Source organism: Dendropsophus ebraccatus, chromosome 5 (assembly GCF_027789765.1).
Source record: "Dendropsophus ebraccatus isolate aDenEbr1 chromosome 5, aDenEbr1.pat, whole genome shotgun sequence".
In the NCBI taxonomy this organism is placed as follows: Eukaryota; Metazoa; Chordata; class Amphibia; order Anura; family Hylidae; genus Dendropsophus; species Dendropsophus ebraccatus.
The window spans coordinates 133,166,052-133,189,244 of record NC_091458.1 but is presented as its reverse complement, the minus strand read 5'-3'; the positions used below and the strand labels follow the sequence as shown (position 1 = coordinate 133,189,244).

Below are 23,193 nucleotides of genomic sequence, written 5' to 3'. Positions count from 1 at the left end.
ATACTTTGTATCCTTAAAAAAAAAAAAAAAAAAAAAAAGGATTGTCTGGGCATCCCTTCCCATGGCTCCCCACTTTCTCTCTGTATATGTAATAGCACAGGCAATGGGGGGGAAGCAAATGCTCCACTGACAGGTTGGCACTTGCTTCCCCCCCAATAGCGACCTTAAGGACGTATTCCAAGAAAATGTCACTTTTCCCCTATCTACGTAGGAAATTGCGGGGGGCGACCTCTGTACCCCCTGCTGATCTCCACATTGGGTATTCCAGGGTATTCCATATTGGTATTCCAGGAAATACCCCTCTAAAGGGGTTATCCAGCGCTACAAAAACATGGCCACTTTCCCCCTACTGTTGTCTCCAGTTTGGGTGGGGTGTTGAAACTCAGTTCCATTGAAGTAAATGGAGCTTAATTGCAAACTGCACCTGAACTGGAGAGAACAGTAGGGGGAAAAGTGGCCATGTTTTTGTAGCACTGGATAACCCCTTTAAGCTGCTCTCTGATGTTGTCTTCCAACTAGACAATGGCTACAGATTTCTCAGTTTAAATTGGAAAATAAGATAACATAGGATCCAAGGGATGTTTTTGTAATTTTTTTTCTTTTTAGCATTCCTTCAGTGTATGGCAGCCTAATGGCAAATATGCTTTACCTCATAGATCCACAGCTTAAGGAGGCAGAATGCATGTAAATTGCATTGTACCCTGACGAGATAGTTGCTTGTCATTTCTTATCGCTGTAGGTTTGTGTTGTTGTGTTTTTTCTCTTTAGTATCTTATCTCTTTACTCTCTTATTGTGGTGTGATTATCCTATCTGGAGAGCCACCCTTCACGCAGAGCTAACTACTCCTCTTGTCATTTATAACTGTGCAAAGCTGTCATTAGATTGACAGTGCAGACACCTCCTCACTAGTTGATATGGCTTTTTCATAGCGGCCATCATCAGCTCAGGCTTAATACATGCTTGGATAACTTCAACAAAGGGATTAGGGAAATGCAAGCAGAGAGCTATACATTGTTCTACTAGATCTGTTAGTTGGATACATACTTAAAAATAACCATCAGCGGAAGTACATAGATTCTCTATAGGAGAGTTCTTATTGCCCATACATTCTAGAACCTTCACAAAAATGTGATTACTGCATAAAAGCACAAGAGGAATTGGGTCTAGAAGTCGGCATGGTAGACTAGCAGACTATACAGTATTCATCTATACTCAAATTATCTTTGTACTGTTCTGAATCTTGGAGAACTCATCGTCACAGTTGGATTTTTCCCAGGGAGGGGACAGAAAGTGGGGTGTGGCTGCACATAGAGGGGCGGGAAGGGGGCAGAAAGTGGGGTGTGGCTGCACACAGAGGGGCGGGGAGGGGGCAGAAAGTTGGGTGTGGCTGCACACAGAGGGGCGGGGAGAGGGCAGAAAGGGGAGTATGGCTGCACACATAGGGGCGGGGAGGGGGCAGAAAGTGGGGTGTGGCTGCACACAGAGGGGCGGGGAGGGGACAGAAAGTGGGGTGTGGCTGCACACAGAGGGGCGGGGAGAGGGCAGAAAGGGGGTTATGGCTGCACACAGAGGGGCGGGGAGGGGGCAGAAAGTTGGGTGTGGCTGCACACAGAGGGGCGAGGAGAGGGCAGAAAGGGGGGTATGGCTGCACACAGAGGGGCGGGGAGGGGGCAGAAAGTGGGGTGTGGCTGCACACAGAAGGGCGGGGAGGGGGCAAAAAGGGGGTGTGGCTGCACACAGAGGGGCGGGGAGGGGACAGAAAGTGAGGTGTGACTGCACACAGAGGGGCGGGGAGGAGGCAGAAAGGGGTGTGTGGCTGCACACAGAGGGGCGGGGAGGGGGCAGAAAGGGGGTGTGGCTGCACACAGAGGGGGTGCCCCGTTTAACATTTTTCCACTGGAAAAAAGTAATTGAAACCTACTGGCATGGGTTTCACTTTTGGTGCACGGAGAGGCTCTGGGGAGCACAGGATTTATGTTCCCCAATGAGCTTAAACCCTTAATGGCATGGCCAGTTTTTTGTTGTCTTTTTGCTTCTAGAAGCCATAACTCTTAGGGGGACATTTGTCAAAGCTATGGCAGGGGGGTACACTAGGGAGAAGGTGTATGTCTTCTCCCTGTCGCACACCTGCTGTTTACCCCACTCACCCAATGTGTGCTCAGGGAGGCCTTGGAGAGACCAATTGTACTTTGTGGTCACTCAAAATAGAACCATATAATTGACAACTTTTAGGGGCTTTCATTTTTTAAAATAAACTTTAAAATGATGTACTGTATTCTGTGGGTCAGTCCCAATTTCTATAACATTTGTTTTATTTTACCACTTTAAAAAATTTTTACAACTTTTTCTTAAAAAGTTTGTTTGCTTAAAATTGCTGTATTGACCTCAGTGAGGCATTTAAAGGGGTTATCCAGTGCTACAAAAACATGGCCACTTTTGCCCCACTCTTCAGTTCAGGTGTGGTTTGCAGTTATGCTCCATTTACTTCAATGGAACTGAATTTCAAACCCCACCCAATCTGGAGAAAAGAGTGGTGCAAAAGTGGCCATGTTTTTGTAGCACTGGACCCCCTGTAACCCCTTTAAAGTGATCATGGCATTTCAGTGGTTAAATGGCTAACAACGGCATGATCACTGTCAGGTGTAACATAAGCTTAGCTCTTGAGTTCTCTCCATAGAGCCCCACTGCTTGTGTGCTGTACATGTAGAGTATTAAAGAGTTAATGTTAACATTTTTTTATCCTATCCAAGTTCTACCCATTCGCTAATCAGTTTTTTGCCTTTAGTAGGTATCAATAAATTTTACACAAAAATTTCTAAGGGCCGTATTACATGGCCTGATATTTGGCATAAGCGAGTGGCGATCTGCTAGACAGTGATTGGCTGAGTGGCCTGTCACTTAAAAGACTGGTGTAGAAGCTTCAGCAGCACCAGTGGGGATCGGGCACAAAGAGAAGAATACCGTGGAGTGTGGACAGGTATAAAGTTTACTATTTATTTTTTTTATGTAGTTGGGGAGACGGCACTCTGTGGCGGTGGTGATCGTGGTAGGACAGTGCCCCAGATATAGTGATAGGAAGGATCCCGGCACTCACCAAGTTAAATTAAGCTTGTTTATTCAGTGCAAAACATCATAGGGTACAGGAGGACACATTTTGGAGGACACATATAGCCTACTACCTTTTTACACATTCATCAGCTGTTGGCCATGCATTGCTATTACACTTAGCAATGTGCGATCGGCAGTCAATGATTTTTAGGTGGGACCATAAGACACGATAAGCCACAGATCGTTGTCATTGACTGATCATTGTCTTTGTTACACGGAGTGATATTCTGCCGAATTGACCTGATTCTGCAGATTATCACTCCGTTTAATAGGGCCCTAACTCTGGTTATTCTGGGGACTGGATTAGTCTGTGGCATTAAGGTTTATTGTATAAAATTTAGTTACAGTATATAAAAAGGTTCTGTCCATACTTGCGCTATAGCTGAGGTGGACACATCACCAGAGTGTGAAGTAGTAGCTAGCCAACTAGTGACTTTGCCACAAATTAGACAATTGGTGCAGCCACAATTAGTCTCGCTCCTGATTGTTTTGCTTTTTATTTAAAGGGGAATTATCAGCAGGTTAGACCAATTTAACTTGCTGATAGTCCCCTATAGAGCCTGGGATGCCGAGGAGGAAAGTATGTCTCTAACCTTCCTCCTCTGCACTGATCCCACGTTGTTAGTCAGTGCAATATTCGTCCGGGAGCACTGCGGATAGTTTCCCTTTAAAGATTCTAAGCTTTTGTAGTATGAGGCTGTATATAGCATATGCTGGGTGTAATTGGTTCCAGAATTACTTGTTTGTTTTCTTGTGCCTTTTACTCTAGTTGTAGTCCTAACCTGTTGAATCGGTTTAGTTTATTCCTGTGTAGTCTTTGTATCTGTATTTTGGCATTGCTATAGTTAAACCCAGTTTACCTTTTTGCATCAAAGCTGAAAGAGTAGAGCGCAAAAGCAAGTGGCACTCACCAGCTCCAAGAAAACTTCCTTTATTGTGGCAGGTATTAGCAGCTGGATCCTCACTGTTAAGGACGGCCCGCCATGATCGCATGACAGCCTACCATTAATCCCTTTAGTGTCCCAATTGCTCATTGATTGGATGAAAATAGATATTCATTGAAGAATAACTAGTTTGCATGACCAATGAAATATTGTTCATACTTTTTATGGTGCTTAAAGTGAATCTATACCCACAATCTGCCTCCCCAAGCCGCTTGTACTGTCAGATAGCTGCTTTTAATCCCAGATCTGTTCTGGGGTCCGTTCAGCAAGTGATGCAGTTATTGCCCTAAAAAAAAACTTTTAAACTTGCAGCCCTGTGTCAGATTGGCGTGACCTAGAGTACCCATGCCCTAGGCTTGCACCACCTCTCTGTCCTTTCTTCCCGCCCTCTTCATCATTAGGAATGCACCTGGGCAGGATTTCTCCTAATCATCACTTGTCTGAACACTGCACATGTGGTGGATCATTAAGGCTTAGGTGCAATGCTCAGACAGGGGATAAATAGGAGAAAACCTGCCTGGGGCATTCCTAATGATGAAGAGGGCGGGGAGGAGGGACGGAGGGGTGGTTCATACCTAGGGCACATACACTCTAGGCCACGCCAATTTGACACAGGGCTGCAAGTTTAAAAGTTGTTTTTTAGGACAATAACTGCATCACCTGCCGATCGGACCCCAGGACAGATCTTGGATTAAAAGCAGCTGTCCAATGTTACAAGCGGTTTGGGGGAACAGATTTTGGGTACAGAATCACTTTAAAAAAAAGAGGGTATAACACTGAATTAGAGCTGTAGTCCCTTCATTGTTTTCCTTAAAGAAGTTATCCAGCAAAACTTTTATCTTTCAAATCAACTGGTGTGAGAACATTATACAGAATTTGTAATTTACTTCAATTTAAAAATTTCAAGTCTTCCAGTACTTACCAGCTGTTGTATGTCCTGCTGGAAGCCGTGTATTCTTTCCAATCTGACACAGTGCTCTCTGCTGCCACATCTGTCCATGTCACGAACTGTCCAAAGCAGGAAAGGTTATATATGGGGATTTATTACTGCTCTGGACAGTTCCTGGCAGGTGGCAGCAGAGAGCACTGTGACAGACTGGAAAGAATATTCCAATTCCTGCAGGGCATACAGCAGCTGATAAGTACTGGAAGACTTGAGCTTTTTAATAGAGGTAAATTACAAATGAGAAAGAAAGAAAGAGCCTTGCCTCCCCTTAGTGCAATGACGGCTGTTGGTACATTATTCTAGTTTGGGTTACTAATTGGACTTTGGATGCGGCTTAATTGAAAAGTCCATTGAATTTAATTGTAAAAACTGAGAAAGAAAGGTGAAAAAAGAAAAACTGCGTGTGAACAACTAATAAAAACGTCCGTTGTTTGCAAAAGACGTTCGAAAATAATGATCATGTTCATTATTTTGACGTTTGCGGCAAAAACGTCCGTTATTCAATGCATTGTGTGCATTGGACGTCCGTCTTGCCATTGACTTCAATGCATTGCCATTGCAGTCAGTTAAATCGCACCAAAAACGGACATTTTTTTAAATAGCGAAATCGGGCGCCTTTTCTCTATTTTTGAAGTTGTGTGAACATAGCCAAAAAGAGAAAAAGAAAGAAAGAAGAATTTTCAGTAAGAGCTCCCCTTTAAACAGTTACACCAGCAACCTGCCACCAGCTGGGGACTGCAGTAGAGTGCCATTTATGTGAATGGACCATCTGCAGTTCTCTGCAAAGAACAGAAATATTTATTAAACACATTTTCATTTTGCCAAGAAGTCAATCTGCAGATAGAAGAGTGATTAGAGTAACCCATGAGTGCCGACATGTTGCAGCTTATGGGGATAGAAAGTCTGTAGTTGAAGTGTTTCCACAGCTCGGGATGTCAGTGCGCACATTTTTGGTGCAGACATTATCATACGGAAAGTCAGAGTAAAATTCCTGGTTGGATAGTGTTTCTCTATGGCGATAGTCTCATAGAGACAAACAATAGTGTGCCGCAGATGTATGCTAATGTCAGCCTTACACAATACACCAGCCCTGAATATATTTTCATGATAAAACTGCCAATAAGGAAGACTCGAGGGCAGATCCGGAATATTCCAGGATTATTAGAAGCTTTTAATTATACGATGAGAAACAGTACAATGAGCAGAATGGAGAAGGCATTAATTACTGTCACGGTCCATGGAGAGACGCGCTCCTCCAGGTAACCATCATGACGAGAACTTCCAGGGTTTTCCCTCCTCCTGGAAAATGAATAGACTGCTGGGTTTTCGTATTTACACATATAATTGTCAGTGCCATTGGCTAGCTGCTGGGCCATACTAACCATGGCCGGACTATGATAGGCAACAACTAGTTTACAATTTTTTATGCAATGTTTAATAATAGTTCTTCATTTGTAAATTCAAACTGATTATAGATCACATCAGTATATCAGCCGATCACGTGACTATATATTACACTATTTTGTATATTACATATGCGGGGCCACAGATGTCCACAGGTTGTGGTATTATATTTCCTTATGTTTCATTGTAATAGAGTTAAAGTGTCACTGTCACTTCACAAAACTTTTGACATTTCATAGAGACATGTCAAAAGTTTAGATCGGTCCGGGTCTGAGTGTTCACACCCATACGGATCAGGAGATAGAACTGGGAGAAGCACGACGTCTCCTGGCTCTGTGTCATGTGATCAGTCGGGCTCCATTATACGTCTGACTGATCACGTGACACAGAGCTGGGAGAGGATATGCAGCAGTGTATCTTCTCCTGGCTCTATCTCCTGATTGGTACAGGTCTGTACAGTCAGACCCGGACCGATCAAAACTTTTGATATGTCTCTATGAGTTGACATGTCTCTAAGTTGCAAAACCTGCCTCAAACTTAAATGCAATGCACAGTGGAATGTCTGGGGCTCCCATGAACCCCAAAAATGACAAAGTAGGCTACAGATTGAATCTCTAAATTTCCACATGTGGTGGAAATTCAGCAGATTTTCTGCAGTGGAAAAGCTGCAACATTTCTGCAGCAATTTGCACAGTGGCAATTACGCTCCAAATTGTGTAGATTTTGCTTCAGAACCGCTGCTGAGTATATGACCAGCGACTCCTCTTTACCCGCATACTCTATGTTCCTGTACAGAAGGAAGCAGTGATGCATACAGTACTGTATACATTTCTAATAACATTCACCAGGCCAAGTGCTCTCACACCCGGCCCGGTAAATGAGCAGTGAGTAGCAATGTATCCAATACAGTAAGCATTACATCTCACTACAGTAAGTGTATATTTTCTGGCCCAGTAAATGTTAAATGAGCAGTGATGCATACAGTACTCTTGGCATCCCCACTCTCTATTGTACACCCACCAAAGGGAGAAGCTATGTGTACTGTGCTGTGGGCATCAATGCTCAACACTAGAGCTGAGTGAACTTCGAGTACACTCAGGTTTGTCCGAGTTCAAGCATGCGGCATTCAATTAACGGTGGCTGCTGAAGTTAGACGCAGCCCTAGGAAGTCCTGGAAAACATGGATACAGCCTATGGCTCTGTTCACACATAGTATTTTGGTCAGTGTTTTGGTCAGTATTTTTTCAACCAAAACCTTGAAAACATAGAAACTGTGCAAATCTTTTCATTAGAATTGTTCCCTGTCAGTTGCACTCCTAATTTTAGTTGGAACAACAACAAAAAAAAGACTGAATGCATGTTTTCTAGGACTCCCTAGGGGTGCATCCAAGATTTACAAAGTCTCATCCACTTTGCTGCTACAGTAACCACAAAGAAGTTCTGAGCAGAAAAGCCACAGCATTTCCACTATGAATGGCCGTACACTAGAGCAATAAAGTACTTGTGATATAGAATAGCTTTTTGCAAGCACAAGTAACAAAAGTAAGCAGTCTAATAAAATATTAGATTTTTTTCTGGAGATGAAATGGGTTTTTAGACATTCAGCACCATGGACAGGACTCAAGAGTGCAAAAAATGATGGTGGAGATTTATCGCTGTCTTATACTGTAGTAAGATTCTCAGTTTTCTCTACAGCAACCAATCACAGCTCAGCTTTTATTTCTTATATTGCTCTGGTAAAATGAAAGCTGTGCTCTGATTGGTTACTTTGGTTAACAAAGAGGATTTAACTATAAGACAGCGTGATAAATTTCTTTCATTTTCCGGCCGCACACTCCATAGTGAGCAGTAGGGAGTTCTGATGCGGGCTGGCACGCACGGATGCGCCCGCATCAGAACTCAGCGGCGCTAGAGATGCAGTACTGCAGTACCGGCCAGGATGATCTTTTCTGAGACCGTCCGTTCCGTGACTCGGCCAGGTCTTGGAACAGCTGGTCTCATACTATGTGTGAACACAGCCAAAAACAGTATTAAACTACAGCAACAGGAAAAAGTCATACATATAATCAGAGCTCAGCTTTCAAATATTTATGAGCTCTGGTAAAGCTGAGCTGTGATTGATGGCCATGGACAACTAAGAACGTTCTTAGTGTAAGACCGCCTGATAAATCTCCCTCCCTGTAAACACATTAGGAACTAATTACAGTACAGTTCAAAAGTAGTAGATTAGGCTTTGGCTAAGGCTACATAGCCATCTACTTAGGTTGCTTGACAAAATTATTATTGCAACCAGGGGCGTAGCTAGGATTCATGGGGCCCCATAGCAAAAAAACTGTATGGGGTCCCATGAATCCTGTATGCCCCCCCCCCCCCCCCCCCCCCCCCCCCCGGCAAACACACACAGGGAAATCATCTCAGTGTAATAAGAAATACTCAACCAGAAATAAAAGAAAATGCAGCAGATATTAGTGGTGGGCTCTTTTATTAGAGCCCAGCATTAATAGAAGCTGCTGCAGAACATCTTTGGGAGCAAACCTGTCAATCACTTGAGACACTACTGACATACTCAAACACACATATATACACCAGTGTTACAGCACTACTGACACACACACATATAGCCACAGATACATACACATACTGACATATAAATATATACACAGATACATATATACACACACTGACATATACATATACCCACAGATACATATATACACACACTGACATATACATATACCCACAGATACAAATATACACACACTGACATATACATATACCCACAGATACATATATATACAAACACTGACATATACATATACCCACAGATACATATATATACACACACTGACATATACATATACCCACAGATACATATATACACACACTGACATAGACATATACCCACAGATACATATATACACTCACTGACACACATACACAGCACTTACAGCTCCCAGGCTTCCCCCCTCCTCCTCCTGTAGTCCGGGCTGATCTTCACATAGAAGTATTCAGGACCTTTGGGTCATGTGACCCAAAGGTCCTTCATCCCTCTCCTGTGCCGTCTGGCAGGTCCTGCTCCTCTGTTCAGCCCGCTCACCCGGCACTACAGTGAGGGGGCTGAACAGTGCAGTGGGGGTCCCTCTTCCTCTCTGGACCCCTGGGGGAGCGGGGTACCTACCATGAAGGCAGGGCAGGCTTCCTCAGGCCCCCTTCCTGCAGGGGCCCCATAGCCGTCGCCTTCCCTGCCTTCATAGTAGCTACGCCACTGATTGCAACATAACACTTGTAGTTTTTCTGATCACATCAGTGGCCTGCAACTTTATAGGGATAAAACTTGCACAATCCATCACAAAGAAAACCTGAACTTGTTTGTACCTAAATAAAACCTGATGATAATGGACCTTATTATTAAAGGCCCTATAACACGGAGCGATAATCTGCCAATCAGGCCAATACGAAAGATTATCACTCTGCAATAAAGAAAAAACGATAGAAGAAACAATAATCGGCTAATTGTTGTCATTCAACATGTTAAAAAATTATTTCTGTTTTAAAACACATAATAATGGGTGCTCTGCAGTGACGTCACTCTTTCGGCCAGGGTGGAACGATGCACTAAGGGGGGTAGCTCCACCCCCAGTGCGCCAAAGTACCTCATTAGCATATGAATTAAACGTCTAATTCCTTTTAAAGTGTCACTGTCGTTTACATTTTTTTTTTTTGCAGAAATCAATAGTACAGCCGATTTTAAGAAATTTTGTATTTAGGTTTATTAGCCGAAAAATGCATTTTTCACATGAAAAAGCAGTTTGAAGCTGGGTTCACACACTGTATACTTCAGGCAGTATTTGGTCCTCAAGTCAGGTCCTCATAGCAACCAAAACCAGGAGTGGATTGAAAACACAGAAAGGCTCTGTTCACACAATGTTGAAATTGAGTGGATGGCCGTCATATAACGGTAAATAACTGCCATTATTTCAATATAACAGCCGTTGTTTTAAAATAACAGCAAAAATTTGCCATTAAATGACGGCCATCCACTCAATTTCAACATTATGTGAACATAGCCTTTCTGTGTTTTCAATCCACTCCTGGTTTTGGTTGCTATACAGCCTCACAAATACAGCCTCAAATATACATAGTGTGAACCCAGCCTGAAGCTCTCCCCCCCTGTCTTCATTGTTTTCTATGGAGTGGGGAAGAGTGGAGGGAGATGATGCACCAAAACAGGACAACAGTTAATTTACAGCTACATCACCGGCTATCTCCTCTGAAGTCAACACTGACCTCTGTGACCTCTGAATACAGGCTTTCACACAGGTCCAGCTGTGTAATCCTTTGTTATAATATGACAGAAGTTTTGAAGGCTACAGGTGGCCTGTACTGCTGCTGCTTCGATCTGACACAAGCTGGCATAATGTGATGTCATCACACTTATCTCCACTGTGCAGGTACTATTAATGTGAAGAGGGGACTAAAGAGGCACTTTTTGTGTGGAAGCAATATTATTTTGAGGAGTGCACCAATGGGGTACCTTTTCTGTGTTGTTTACTAAGAGGGCACTATTACTTTGATGAAGGCACCAAGAGGGCACTACTGTAGTATAGGGGCATAGGGGGCACCAATACCCTAAGAAGAAAACTAAGCACCACCAATAATGTGTTGAGGCAGTAAGGGCACACTGTTTCTGTGACCATTAATAATGGGAGGCAGTCAGTAGGATGGTGTTTTTTCTATGTGGGGACGTTACTACTCTAAAGAAGGCAGCTGAAGGGACATTTATCAAGACTGGCGTACTCCTATGCCAGTCTTAGATAAAGCCACGCCCCCTGTTCCTGGCCGGATTTACTATGATCAGCAAACCTTCCAGGTAAAATATGGCGGGACCAGCGTGTGCCAAATGGCGGGTGCAGAAATCTACACTTTCATCTGAGCAGATGCAGATTTCTGCCGTGATTTACGCTTGCTAGAAGGTTGAAAACATGGTAAATTATGGTAAATTGAGTGAGCAGGGGTTACAGCTGGCATATGCCTAGGAGAAGGTATGAATCTGCGACTTCTCCATGGTGTATGTCACAGCACAACTTTAATAAATGTCCCTCCAAGTGTTCGAGGATGGTAGAGGTAACAAGAGGCATCCATTGCACAGACTTTCTGCTTCATCTCGATGTGTCTCTCCAGTTGCAAACAAGCCTTACCTGGGTTTGGAGCCCACTAGGCCTCAGATGCTGAACCCCTGGCTACACCTCTTCCTTTAACACTTTGGAGTGGTTATTTTTTATGTGGAGACAGGACCAGGATGTGCTGATCACCAGGGACCTGGGCACAGTTGTAATGACAGCGGCAGGGGAACAGGCACATGGGTATCCCTCATATTTTTAAGCCGACCCGTAATGTTTACTTGCATTGTGGTACCACGATAGGGAAACTGGATAATCTCTAGCAGGTTTCCCCACAGATTACAGTTAAAGGAGTTATCAAATGTTAGAAAAAATGCCACTTTCTCCAGTTCAGATGTGGTTTACAATTAAGCTCCATTCACTTCAATGGAACTGAGTTGCAAAACCTACACCCAGCCTAGAGACAGGAGACTAGCTGTCTCTGGAAGAAAGTGCCCATGTCTTTTTAACATTGGATAACTCCTTTAACCCCCTCCCGCCGCTGCACTGTAAATTAACGTCCCTACGATGCAGGATGACACAGGCACAGAAGCTGTGCCTGTGTCATCCTCAGTGGGTCCCAGCTATCAGTGATAACCTCCGCAACTCTCAGCACCGGAGCCGCGCTCTGGTGCTGAGAGTCAACCCTATAGATACTGCGGTTAGACAGAGACTGGGTTCTGCAATGTAATCGCAGAGCCCCGATGGTAGCCATGGAAACCGGAAGCTTCAGGCTTCTAGTGCCCTGGCTTCAGAGGCTGGCGGGGAACGGAGGGAGGTAAGCTGATCCAAAAACGACCTGGGCATTGAGGCATCAAGGACCCATGGTCGTGAAAGGGTTAACCGATGGGGTTCCCAACAGGAGCTGTGATCTCTCTATTCTCAACAAGTCAGGGTTTTCCAAAGTGGACAACCCCTGTAAAATGTCATTTATCTCTATTATAAAACCAGACAAGATGTATTCTGAGGCAGAGCAAGCCTTGTCACCGCTACAGAATAGACTGATAGCGAAGAACATTTCCATTCTATTCACGAGCTGCTTTTTGTTTACATTTCCTCATAAAAATATTGATACCCCCAGAAATTGATGGATTCCATTACGAAACGGATGAAAATAAACACATTGTAAGAGCTTTTCTTCTGGTAACATCTCACGTTGAACAGATTGAATAGAGCATCTGCTTTGCACAATGCCTTCCCTGCTAAACTGCGATACGTTACCTCCATTGCAGGAGATATGATATAGCGAGATACGGGGAGCGGACAGGACGGTTGTTGCTATGGCAACAGGAAGCATCAAACAAATGGGATTCTGATAAAAGTACCTAGGAGGACCGTCTCCTGGTGACCTGGATCATGGAGAGGTTGCCAAGTAACCCGTAGAGCGCTCGGGGCTTCTATAGGGCTCAGCATGATTAGCGACTGGTTTGTAGGCATTCAAAGACCTCATATAATGCGCATTTCAGCTATTTTAATGCACAGTAATTGGCTTATTTGTTTTCTTTGTATAGATTTATTGATCTTTATCCATCTGGGTACAGTATTTACCCTAAGGAGACAAGATACGCTATGCTCTATCTACACCAATCAAGCCATAACATTAAGGCTGTGTTCACATGCGGTAACTTGCAACAATGGAACAATTATTAGAATAGTCTGTGTATTTATGGAAGAAATTGCTCAACTCTGTTGTGTTCTCTGAGCAGGATTGGTAGGTAATTGCTTTAGGAAATAAACACACTGGGGCAGATTTACTATGTCTGGTGTCGTTTTTGTGGGAAAAAAAAGCCTTGTCCCCCATTTATTATTTTAGTCTTAGATCTCCCAGCCCCCCCCCCGCCCGCCCGCACCTTTTATGGCTGATGTGAATAGACTATAGCTTAAAGGGGTTGTCCGGGATAATATTATATGTTACTATGCTGCTAGGGCTGAGAGGGAGGAGGGGGGACATTTGATGTTAGGGGCATATACTTAGGCTGGGTTCACACTACATTTTTTTCATGTTTTTGCAAAAAACGGGTGAAAAAACAAATGGGAAAATGGATGCATCATTGTGCATCTGTTTTGATCCGTTTTTCTATTGACTTTTCATCATAAAAAAAATCGATCAAAAGGCATCTGCTTTTTTTTAAAGTACACAAAAACGTGATCGACCACATTTTTTGTGTGCGCTAAAAAAAGGATGCGTTTGTTTTAATAATGGAAGTTAATGGATCATTTTTATGCATCAGTTTTTTGCATCCGTTTTTTTCAGAATTGGATGAAAAAAACGTAGTGTGAACCCAGCCCTACCTGTCCTGTTCCGTAGCCACTGCCAGATCCCAGGCTGCCCACTCTCCGTCGCTGCCAGCATTTTAAAAACATCTGGTGACGCAATGTTCCTGCTGTAAGCTCAGTACTGACTCACGAACCAGGGTGTAATTCCAATGGAGTGTCCAGCAGGGGGGCGCACTATATATAGACGTCAATGAGTACCATTGACTTCTATATATAGTGTGCCCCTGCTGGACACTCTATGGAATCAATTGATGTGTATGTAAATGTAATATACAGTATGTTTTTGATTGAATACATTTATGGAATACTTTGGGGAGCAAGTGTCCTTGCTCCCCAAAGTATTCCATAAATGTATTCAATCAGTACATTTGGAGGGCACCACCCTGCTCGGTGCTGGACAAATATATACAGTACTACTCCTCCCATCCTCTGCTCATAGTATGAGCAGATGATGGGGGAGTAGTACCTGTGCTATCCCCATTACGCCAACCGCCGCACAGCTGCTCATCACAGGGGCTTCATCATGCCCCCTCCTCCGCTCCCCCTCCTCCCAGCTTCCAATTTCTAACTATCCCGCCGCTCACCGCCGGCTGCCGCTCTCTGCTCCCACATACCGCCTCCCGGTCCGCACTGCATGCCAGCCGGGGACAGGAAGCACTGGGAGCACCATGATTCCTGCGGGGTGGGGGCGGACGGGGACAGCATGCAGTGTGGACCGGGAGGCGGTATGTGGGAGCAGAGTGTGGCGGCTGGTGGCAGCGGTGAGCGGCGGGATAGTTAGAAATTGGAAGCTGGGAGGAGGGGGAGCGGAGAAGGGGGCATGATGAAGCCCTTGTGATGAGCAGCTGTGCGGCGGCGGCGTAATGGGGATAGCACAGGTACTACTCCCCCATCATCTGCTAATACTATGTTCCCTAAAGTATTCCATAAATGTATTCAATCAAAAACATTTACATACACATCAATTGATTCCATAGAGTGTCCAGCAGGGGCGCACTATATGGTACTCATTGACTTCTATATATAGTGCGCCCCCTGCTGGACACTCTATTGGAATTACACCCTGGTTCGTGACGTCACGGTATTTCAGAGAATTTGAAGATTTGATTATCTACTAAATTAAGGGAAATAGCCCTATATGTGCATTTCCCATAATTAATGTACATTACAAATTTGTCTAACTTTCCATAGGTAATAACATATTAAAAAATAGTTTTGGCCGAACTTCTCCTTTAACACTGTGTAAGAAATAGTTTCAGTAAATCTGTGCCAGATTGCAGTGTGAGTCCAGTCTAAAACCACCGACAGATGAATCAAATCGCATTGATTATGTCATTACATTGGCACCTATGAAGGGATGCAGTATATTAGACTGAAAGTCAATGGGCAGAAATAATGACTGTGACAGGGACCATATTATAAGTATACACATTGATCTATGGAGCAGTTGATGAAGGTGGCCTGATCTAATGAATGATGCTTTATTTGACATCATTTGTACAGTCAGTGTTGCTTGCCTGAGAAAGAGATGTTACCTTGATGCCCTGTGGGAAGAAAGCAGGTGTCACAGCCACGGCGAAGGTCCGTGCTCTGGGCCGCCACTGCTCCTACCGCTCCCAGTCACAGGTGTACGCCAGACCCCATGGGCAGGGGTCGCGCCACTACCGCTTCTGCCCGGCAGGGTGACCCATGTGTCCGCGCCTGTGCTACTTCCTCTCGGCATCCCCGTTGTCAGCTTGCGCCATCTCTGCTAGATTTAAAGAGGCAGTACGCCTCTAATTGATTGATGCACCAAAACACCTCTCTATAAACTCCAGCGTCATACTAACCTTAATGTTGGAGCGTCTGCATGCTTTCTAGTCTGTGGTCCCAGCTCTCCCATGGTTCCTGCTGCCTGTGGCTCTTGCCGTGTGTTCTGCTGTGTTACAGCTTGCCTACCTAGGTGTCTCCAGCTGCACCTCGCCCACCGCCGCTAGCAAGCCAAGCCAGGGGTAGCGACCTGGGGGTCGCCTGCCATAGCAAGTCCATCCCACCTTGCGGTGGGCGCTGGTGAAGAACAGCGGCCCCTTAGACTCTGCTCCCTGTGCGGTCTACGCCATCACAAGTGGTGGTACATCCGATACACGACTCCAGTTGTAACAGAAGGCTGATGGGGGCAGTAAAATGCTAAGGGCAATGTTCTCCTAGGAAAACAGTATTCATTTTGATGTTACTTTGACATTTTTAACATTGTTGGGGATCAAGTACACCCCTTTATCGCAATGGCCTCCTTTAGCAGAATAATATGTCTTCTGATACAGCAAAAATATTCAGGAACGGCTTTAAACATGTGACATATAGACTCCAAAGTTCTAAGTTCTCAAAAGAAGATCCATAGAGATCCTGTGGAATCTTTGCCTTGACTGGTCACAGTTGTTTACCCTGCACAAAGAGAACCTACACACTAGTAGGTGGCTTTAAAGGGGTATTCCACTCAAACATAACTTTTCATATGTTGCTCCCCATGGTGAGACTAAGAATTCATTCCATACTTGTTATTATCTATTCAGTCTCCTTCCCCCAGTTCTGAGCTGCTGCTTCCTGCTGAAGACACAAAAATATGTGTGTAAGCTTTTCTCTCCTTCTCCCCCTCCCTTCTGAGACAGCTGATGTAAATAAGTCCTGGCTTTACCTGCAACATTGTAGCTTCTTTGTAATGCCAGGAGGTATAATCACAGTGAGTTCTTTAGAAACTTGCCCTTGGAATATCCCTCCCAGCTGTACAACGAGGCTGCAATATTGCAGATAAAGCCAGTCAGGAACTTGTTTACATCAGCAGTCTCAGAAGGGGGGGGGAGGAGGGGGAGATGGAGAGAAGCTCACACACAGATTTTTGTGTCTTCAGCAGAAAGCAGCAGCTCAGAACTGGGGGAAGGAGACTGAATAGATAACAACAAGTATGGAATGAATTGTAAGTCTCACATTGGGCACGAACATATCAAAAGAGTTATCTATGAGCGGAATACCCCTTTAATGCTATAGCTAATTGGTCCATCTATCTGTCTACCTATCTATCTAACTATCTTTTTCATCTTTCTTTTAGATCAGGGGTAGGGAATCTTGGCTCCTTAGCTGTTGCAAAACTACAACTCCCATCATGCCTGGACAGCCAAAGCTTTAGCTTTGGCTGTCCAGGAATGATGGGAGTTGTAGTTTTGCAACAGCTGGAGGGCCGAAGGTTCCCTACTCCTGGTTTAGAATAATGCAGATCTCATCAATACAGTCATTAAGAACGTGAGGACATCTAACTGTTACTGGACCAATAAGTAGTTTTTAGTGGGGATATATCTTATTTTAACTCATGGAGTCAGCAGGAAGCAATAACGGTATATGACTTGCTTGTGACGGACCCGGCAGCATCACTTGTGTACCACTGTCCCCATCCGTAAGAAGATATAATTACCTTTAGTGGCTGTGATCCAGAGGACGTTGTCTCCATGGAGACTGGATCCCAACGTTTGCATTGGCTGACAGACCAAGTGAAGATGCTTCGAAGGCTTCAGATGCCTGATATATAAATAGAAGGTTTATATTTATAGCCAGATTTGTCTGGTTCACATGATTTTTTCGGCCGGTGTTTGTGTTTACGTCACATATTTTCGGAGTTCTGTAGTACAGATGCCATCTTACATCCACGGATGATCTATCATTTATGGTACATCTGGAATTAGATAAAAGAGACTCTTTAATAATGTATCGTTGAATACAGATTTGCAGGGGGTACTGGATTCTTTGGTCTCCTCCGGGTATAAGAAAAGCAATATGGATCTATGGCTCTGTCGGCATTTAGATCCAGAAATAAATTATTAGTGTCGGAGAAATGTCAGATCTTGAAAAGGAGGCCGAGACTTTCAAGTCAGACTCCAATATGCTACTTTAATCCTTGTGTCTACAAGTGCAAATCTGATGGCTCAGAAGGTGTTTGGTAACAGTATGCGGAGAGCTATAACTGAGCAGATTCCATCCATTTAGATTCATTTTATAATGTTGATGTTTTCCTTAGTGTCAGAATAGAGAACAACACTTTTCTAGTAACAACACATTCTCTGACGAAGAGGTCCCGCTATGTTAGGAGGGTCCAAGGTGACAAGAAGATCACGTGCTGGGACCTTTAGTTGGTTACTATAGCAATTTCTTTTTTTTTTTTAAAGCACTGTATTGCCCCCAAAAGTTACACAAATTACCTCTAGACACTTATTATGGGAAATGGACATAAAGTGTTTTTTTTCCCTGCACTTACTACTTCATTAATTCTTCACTTCCTGGATAAAATGGTGATGTCACGACCCGCTGGAACTCTCAGATCTTTCGGTGGCTGCTGGAGAGGATGTTGACAGGACTGGGCACTGGACCCTGGACATAGAGTGTGTGACCAGGCAACTGTGTGCCCAGCTGCTGCTGCTGCCCCTGGCACAGTTGTGGTGGCGGTATCTCCCTCCCCGGGATAATACTATTCTTCGTCTCACGGCGGGGCAGTGTTCTGCCCCAGGGGGTGGTCATTGTCCTGGCTTCTGCCTCTATCCCCCCGCTGCCTCTATCTCTGTACCAGAAGGGGGATGTAAGGAGTGGAGTCTTGGTGGGGGAGAGAGAGACAGCAGCGGCGGTGGCTACATAAACACAATGCTGAGCGCCGCCTTGTTTGAACCTGCTGTCAACTAAGGGAGATCCGAGTAGGTCCCGCCGGCTGGGGTGGGGGTTGGGCATGCCAGGGAAGGTGTTACCGAGCAGAGTCGGAGCCCCTGCAGCGGGGAGATAGAGGCAGTAGCCAGGACACTGAGGGACACTAAGCATCCCTCAAGGCAAAGGGGAACACTGCCCCGCCATGAGACTGGCAGTAGTATTATCCCAGGGACGGGGATACCAGCACCACAACCCTGCCAGGGGCAGCAGCTGCTGGGCAAACACTCAAGGTCCAGGGTCCTGTGCCCACTCCTGAAATTATCCTCTCCAGCAGCCACCACCCAGCTCTGGGACTCTGGGACCAGCGGGTCGTGATGTCACAATTTTATCAAGGAAGTGAAGCCTGGATGCAGTAGTAAGTGCAGGGGGAAAAAACCCAACCTAACGCTCACACGCTGTAAAACAATGGCCGAATTTAAAATATTGGCTGTTGTTTTCAGTCGTCAATGATTTCCATTCAAGTCTATGGAAACAACAGCGCCGATGATTCACACTATGTATAAAATAATGTAGGCTGCAAATCACTGTTCGTGTTATTAATTTGCGGCCGTTATGGAGCGAACAGCGAGCATTATTTTACGTTTTTCACACAGATTTTTTTTCCACCATCTTTTCAATTAAATTTAATGGACCTTGGAATGAGCCCAACTCAAAAGGGCCATCATTAACCTAAACTAGAATAATGTGCCAATGGCTGCCAAAGTATGTTAAACAACGGCCATTGATACTTGAAATAATGGTCGTGGTTTTAAGTATCAAATAACGGCTGTTAAAAATCATTGTGTGAACATAGCCTTATAGGTAATTTCAATATGGGTTCTGTAAAGCGGACAACACCCTAAGGCTATGGGCCTAAGACAATATTGCACCTGGCGTATGCCAGGAAAAAGGTGCGTGAAGATTTTGCAAAAATCCCTGCAGGGAGCGCGTAACAGCAGGAGGGGTGGCTTCCTCCAGTACCTGAGTTATTATGATTTATATCTGCTAGAAGACGTAAATCATGGCAAAAATCTACATCTGCTTTTCTGACATAGATCTGCCGGATTTAATAAAAGGAGTGCGCCTCCTAGTAACTCTGCCGGGGAGGTTGGACTTCTGGTTTGGTAGTGGTTGGTCCAGAAAACCAGACAGTGGCAAAGTGAGGCAGTAGGCAGGGTTGTCAACAGAAGAAAAAATAACCAGGGATGAAGCAGAGGCATTAAAAAAACAGGCGGAGAGTCGAAGCAGTTAGCTTAGATGCAAGTTAAACAGTCCGGATTGGCAACAGGGGAGGCTCCAGTACAGAAGGGATTAGGCAGGTAAAACTAGCCAGAAAAGCATATATTGCAAAATACCTTCAGTAGGAATGCAGGGTGCCAACAATGCTCAGGCAAGATGAAAAGGGCAAAGCAGCATTAAATAGGAGAGGGTGAGCCAGGCTTGGTGGAGGAAGAATAAGGAGAGATACACTGGCCCTTTAACCTAAGAAAGTGGCTATGCAGTTACCATAGTGGATGGAGGCGGAATTGTAGTGCCAGCCAGAAGCATAAAGCACAGGTCGGGAGAAGCAAGGAAGACAGTGGGCACCCACCGCCACTAGAACAGAGTCCAAAAGGCAATGGCAGTGTGAATAATCAATATATAAGCCTCCATGTGAGAATACATTTGCAGAAAGTGCCCCTAAAAGACCAAGCACTGATTGTACAGGAAAAAAGCACTTAAACACTAATGGATCCCAGTTACAGTACACTAATGGCTTTCCAACATATGAGATTAAATTAATAACCAGTGACACAGCTACTCCAGACTCTTCCTGACAATCCCAGAGAGCGGAAGCAGGCCTCGCCTTTTCCCACTCCTTCACAAACACCTCAATTAACAGTAATAAAGGAGACCATGATTGTTTACACAGACGAGCACTCTACGATTATGAGCGAGATGAAAAACAATATTCCCAAATATCAGGATTCAGGTGGTTATTCTCTAAATAATGCCCCATAGAGCCTGAGGTAAGGTTAGGTTAGGTAAGGACAGGTTACAAAATTGTCATTAATCTAGGGATTCATTGCCATAAACTAGGAGCTAAAGTGGTAGTTGCTGGTTATTTACATGAGGACAATTGCCAGGGTCTGTAGCTGCAGTTATGAAACCACGGCCGTTATTGAATAAATTTGTTGATCGCTTTAATTGATATGGAATTCCATCCGTAGTATATACACACTGTATACACTCCAACCGGGATTCCATGCGGCCGCACAAAAAACTGACATGTCAGTTTTGTGCGTCTGCTATTCATTGAATAGCAGTTGCACAAAACTGACAGTGCAGACAATGTAAAGTGTGGCTCCAGCCACACTTTACGTGGTCTGCTATGGGTAATTGAAATGCAGGTACACCCAAATGCACCCGCATTCCAATTAAAAAGAAATTAAGTTCATTTCTCCGGTACTGCAGTACCGACGGGGACGAACTTCACAGACAGCGGCCGTTCTGCAACATTGCTGTCTCACTGAACGGCTGCTGTCATACAGTGTGTGAACCCGGCCTAAAAATATAGCAAGTTGTCATACATTCTCAGGCTGGAATAATTAAGGCCACATGTGGCCGGAAATGGAACTCTAACCTCTAGATATATTATGGAATTAATCGGCATAGAATTTTAACATAAAAATGAAATGGTCAGAGCAGTCAGTCCATCAGCTGGGTCATAACATGTCAGCTCTGGAGATCCCGGAGCCCAGCGGGGTCCCACCGCTCACCTCAGGCGAGGGGAGAGGTAAGTTAGTACTCAATTTCCCCCCTGCCGGCTGCCAGATTTTTTTTATTTGCTGGACAAGCTATATCTTTTTGTTTTTTATTTGACCCTTCTTCATATCTTTGGTGGCTTTTCTTCCAGCAAACAGAATCATTAGCCATCATCTTGCTGCTTCTATCCTATATCATATGCAGACTCCAGTGATCCATGAAATAGCATGAAGAATCAGCATGAATTTCAATAAAAATCATTGGACTATATGTATATAGGAAGACCAAATTTGCTATTATTTAACATAAACTGTATGGTTAGCATTACAAGTTAGGAGTTCTTTGTTTTATTTTATTCATTTGCAGACAAGTTTATGATAGTAGGCTTTACTATACTATAGTACAATATTTTTATTTGTTTCAATACTTATAATATGTACTATTTTATTTAGTTTCCCTTAGGGCCCTATTCCACAGGACGATTATCGTTCAGATTATCGTTAAATCGTTCGAATCTAAATGATAATCGTTCGTTTGAATAGCAGTTAACGATTAACTGCCGAACGAGAAATCGTTGATCAATTAATAAGACCTGGACCTATTTTAATCGTTGCTCGTTCGCAAATCGTTCGCATTGAATAAGATGTTGTTTGGTCCTTCACAGTAGTGACGAACGCAAATACGAACGATTATCGTTCCATGTAAATGGGTAAACGATTTCAGGTCTTTCGCAATAGTGGTCATTTGGATCATTTATCATTAACTATTATGCAACGATAATTGTCCCGTGGAATAGGGCCGAAAGCAGCGTAAACATACATGCTCAACCGCTGCTTCATTTACACGGCAGGACAAGGGACCCCGTTCTTGTGATGGCCGAGGGTCCACCTGCGGAGATCAGATGGCAGAAAAGTGTGATAGATATTTGCAAACTAGAAGCTTCTTGCACACTCGCTGTATTGTAATTGTGTCTTTCTTAAATTCACAGATGGTACAACAAAAAAGCTGCGGAGTAATATTCGGCGCAGCACAGAGACGGGTATTGCTGTGGAGATGAGAAATCGAGTAACTAGACAAGGCAGTCGGGAATCCACAGATGGTAGCACAAATAGTAATAGTTCTGATGGCACGTAAGTCGCATTCATCTTATACTTTATCTTCACCAATTCTACTTCATGTATATCGAAAATGTCTTTAAAATCTACATAGCGCCACATTCCAAGAATCCTATCTTTCTTTTTTTAATCATGTTTTTATAGGATATACCATATTGTATAGGCCATATACAGTATATATATAGTGGTCTAAAAGTAGGTGGACAGTATGTGTAATGGGGTTATGAAGGGGGAGATTTATCAAACATGGTGTAAAATGAAACTGGCTCAGATGCCCCTAGCAATAAGATTCCACCTTTCATTTTCCAAAGAGTCTGTGGGGAATGAAAGATGGAATCTGATTGGTTGCTAGGGGCAACTGAGCCAGTTTCACTTTACACCATGTTTAATAAATCTCCCGTTCATAACCATATTACACATGCTGTCCACCTACTTTTGGACCACTGTGTGTGTGTGTGTGTGTGTGTGTGTGTGTATATATATATATATATATATATATATATATGTTGTTGTTTTTTTTAGGTGGGGGTGAAAAGGGAATTTAGACGTTTTTATTTTTACACCATTAATATAATGTATAAAATGTGTATGTGTGTTTTCTTCCCATAAAATCTAAAGCAACTGCCAATGGAGGCCCCAAACAAAGCCAGTGGCGGTTGTTTGAAGCTACACTTTTTTTTGTTTGTTTCCCTGGGGTTAGGCTGGGTTCACACTACGTTTTTCTATCTGTTCAACGTATCCGTTTTATACTACGTTTTATACTACGTTTGTTGCAATCAGTTTTTTTCATCCATTT

At 43.9% G+C, this 23,193-nt stretch overlaps 1 protein-coding gene across 4 annotated transcripts in view; it reads left to right on the top strand.

The window, feature by feature from the left end:
- The window catches only part of RIMS3 (regulating synaptic membrane exocytosis 3), a 159,047-nt gene that overhangs the window by 120,594 nt on the left and 15,260 nt on the right, over window positions 1–23,193 (top strand). For all 4 annotated transcript variants that reach the window (XM_069971308.1, XM_069971307.1, XM_069971306.1 and 1 more), the window contains one exon: window positions 22,271–22,412. In XM_069971308.1, the coding sequence (XP_069827409.1) occupies window positions 22,271–22,412 (142 nt within the window). The remainder of the gene's footprint in view (window positions 1–22,270; window positions 22,413–23,193) is intronic.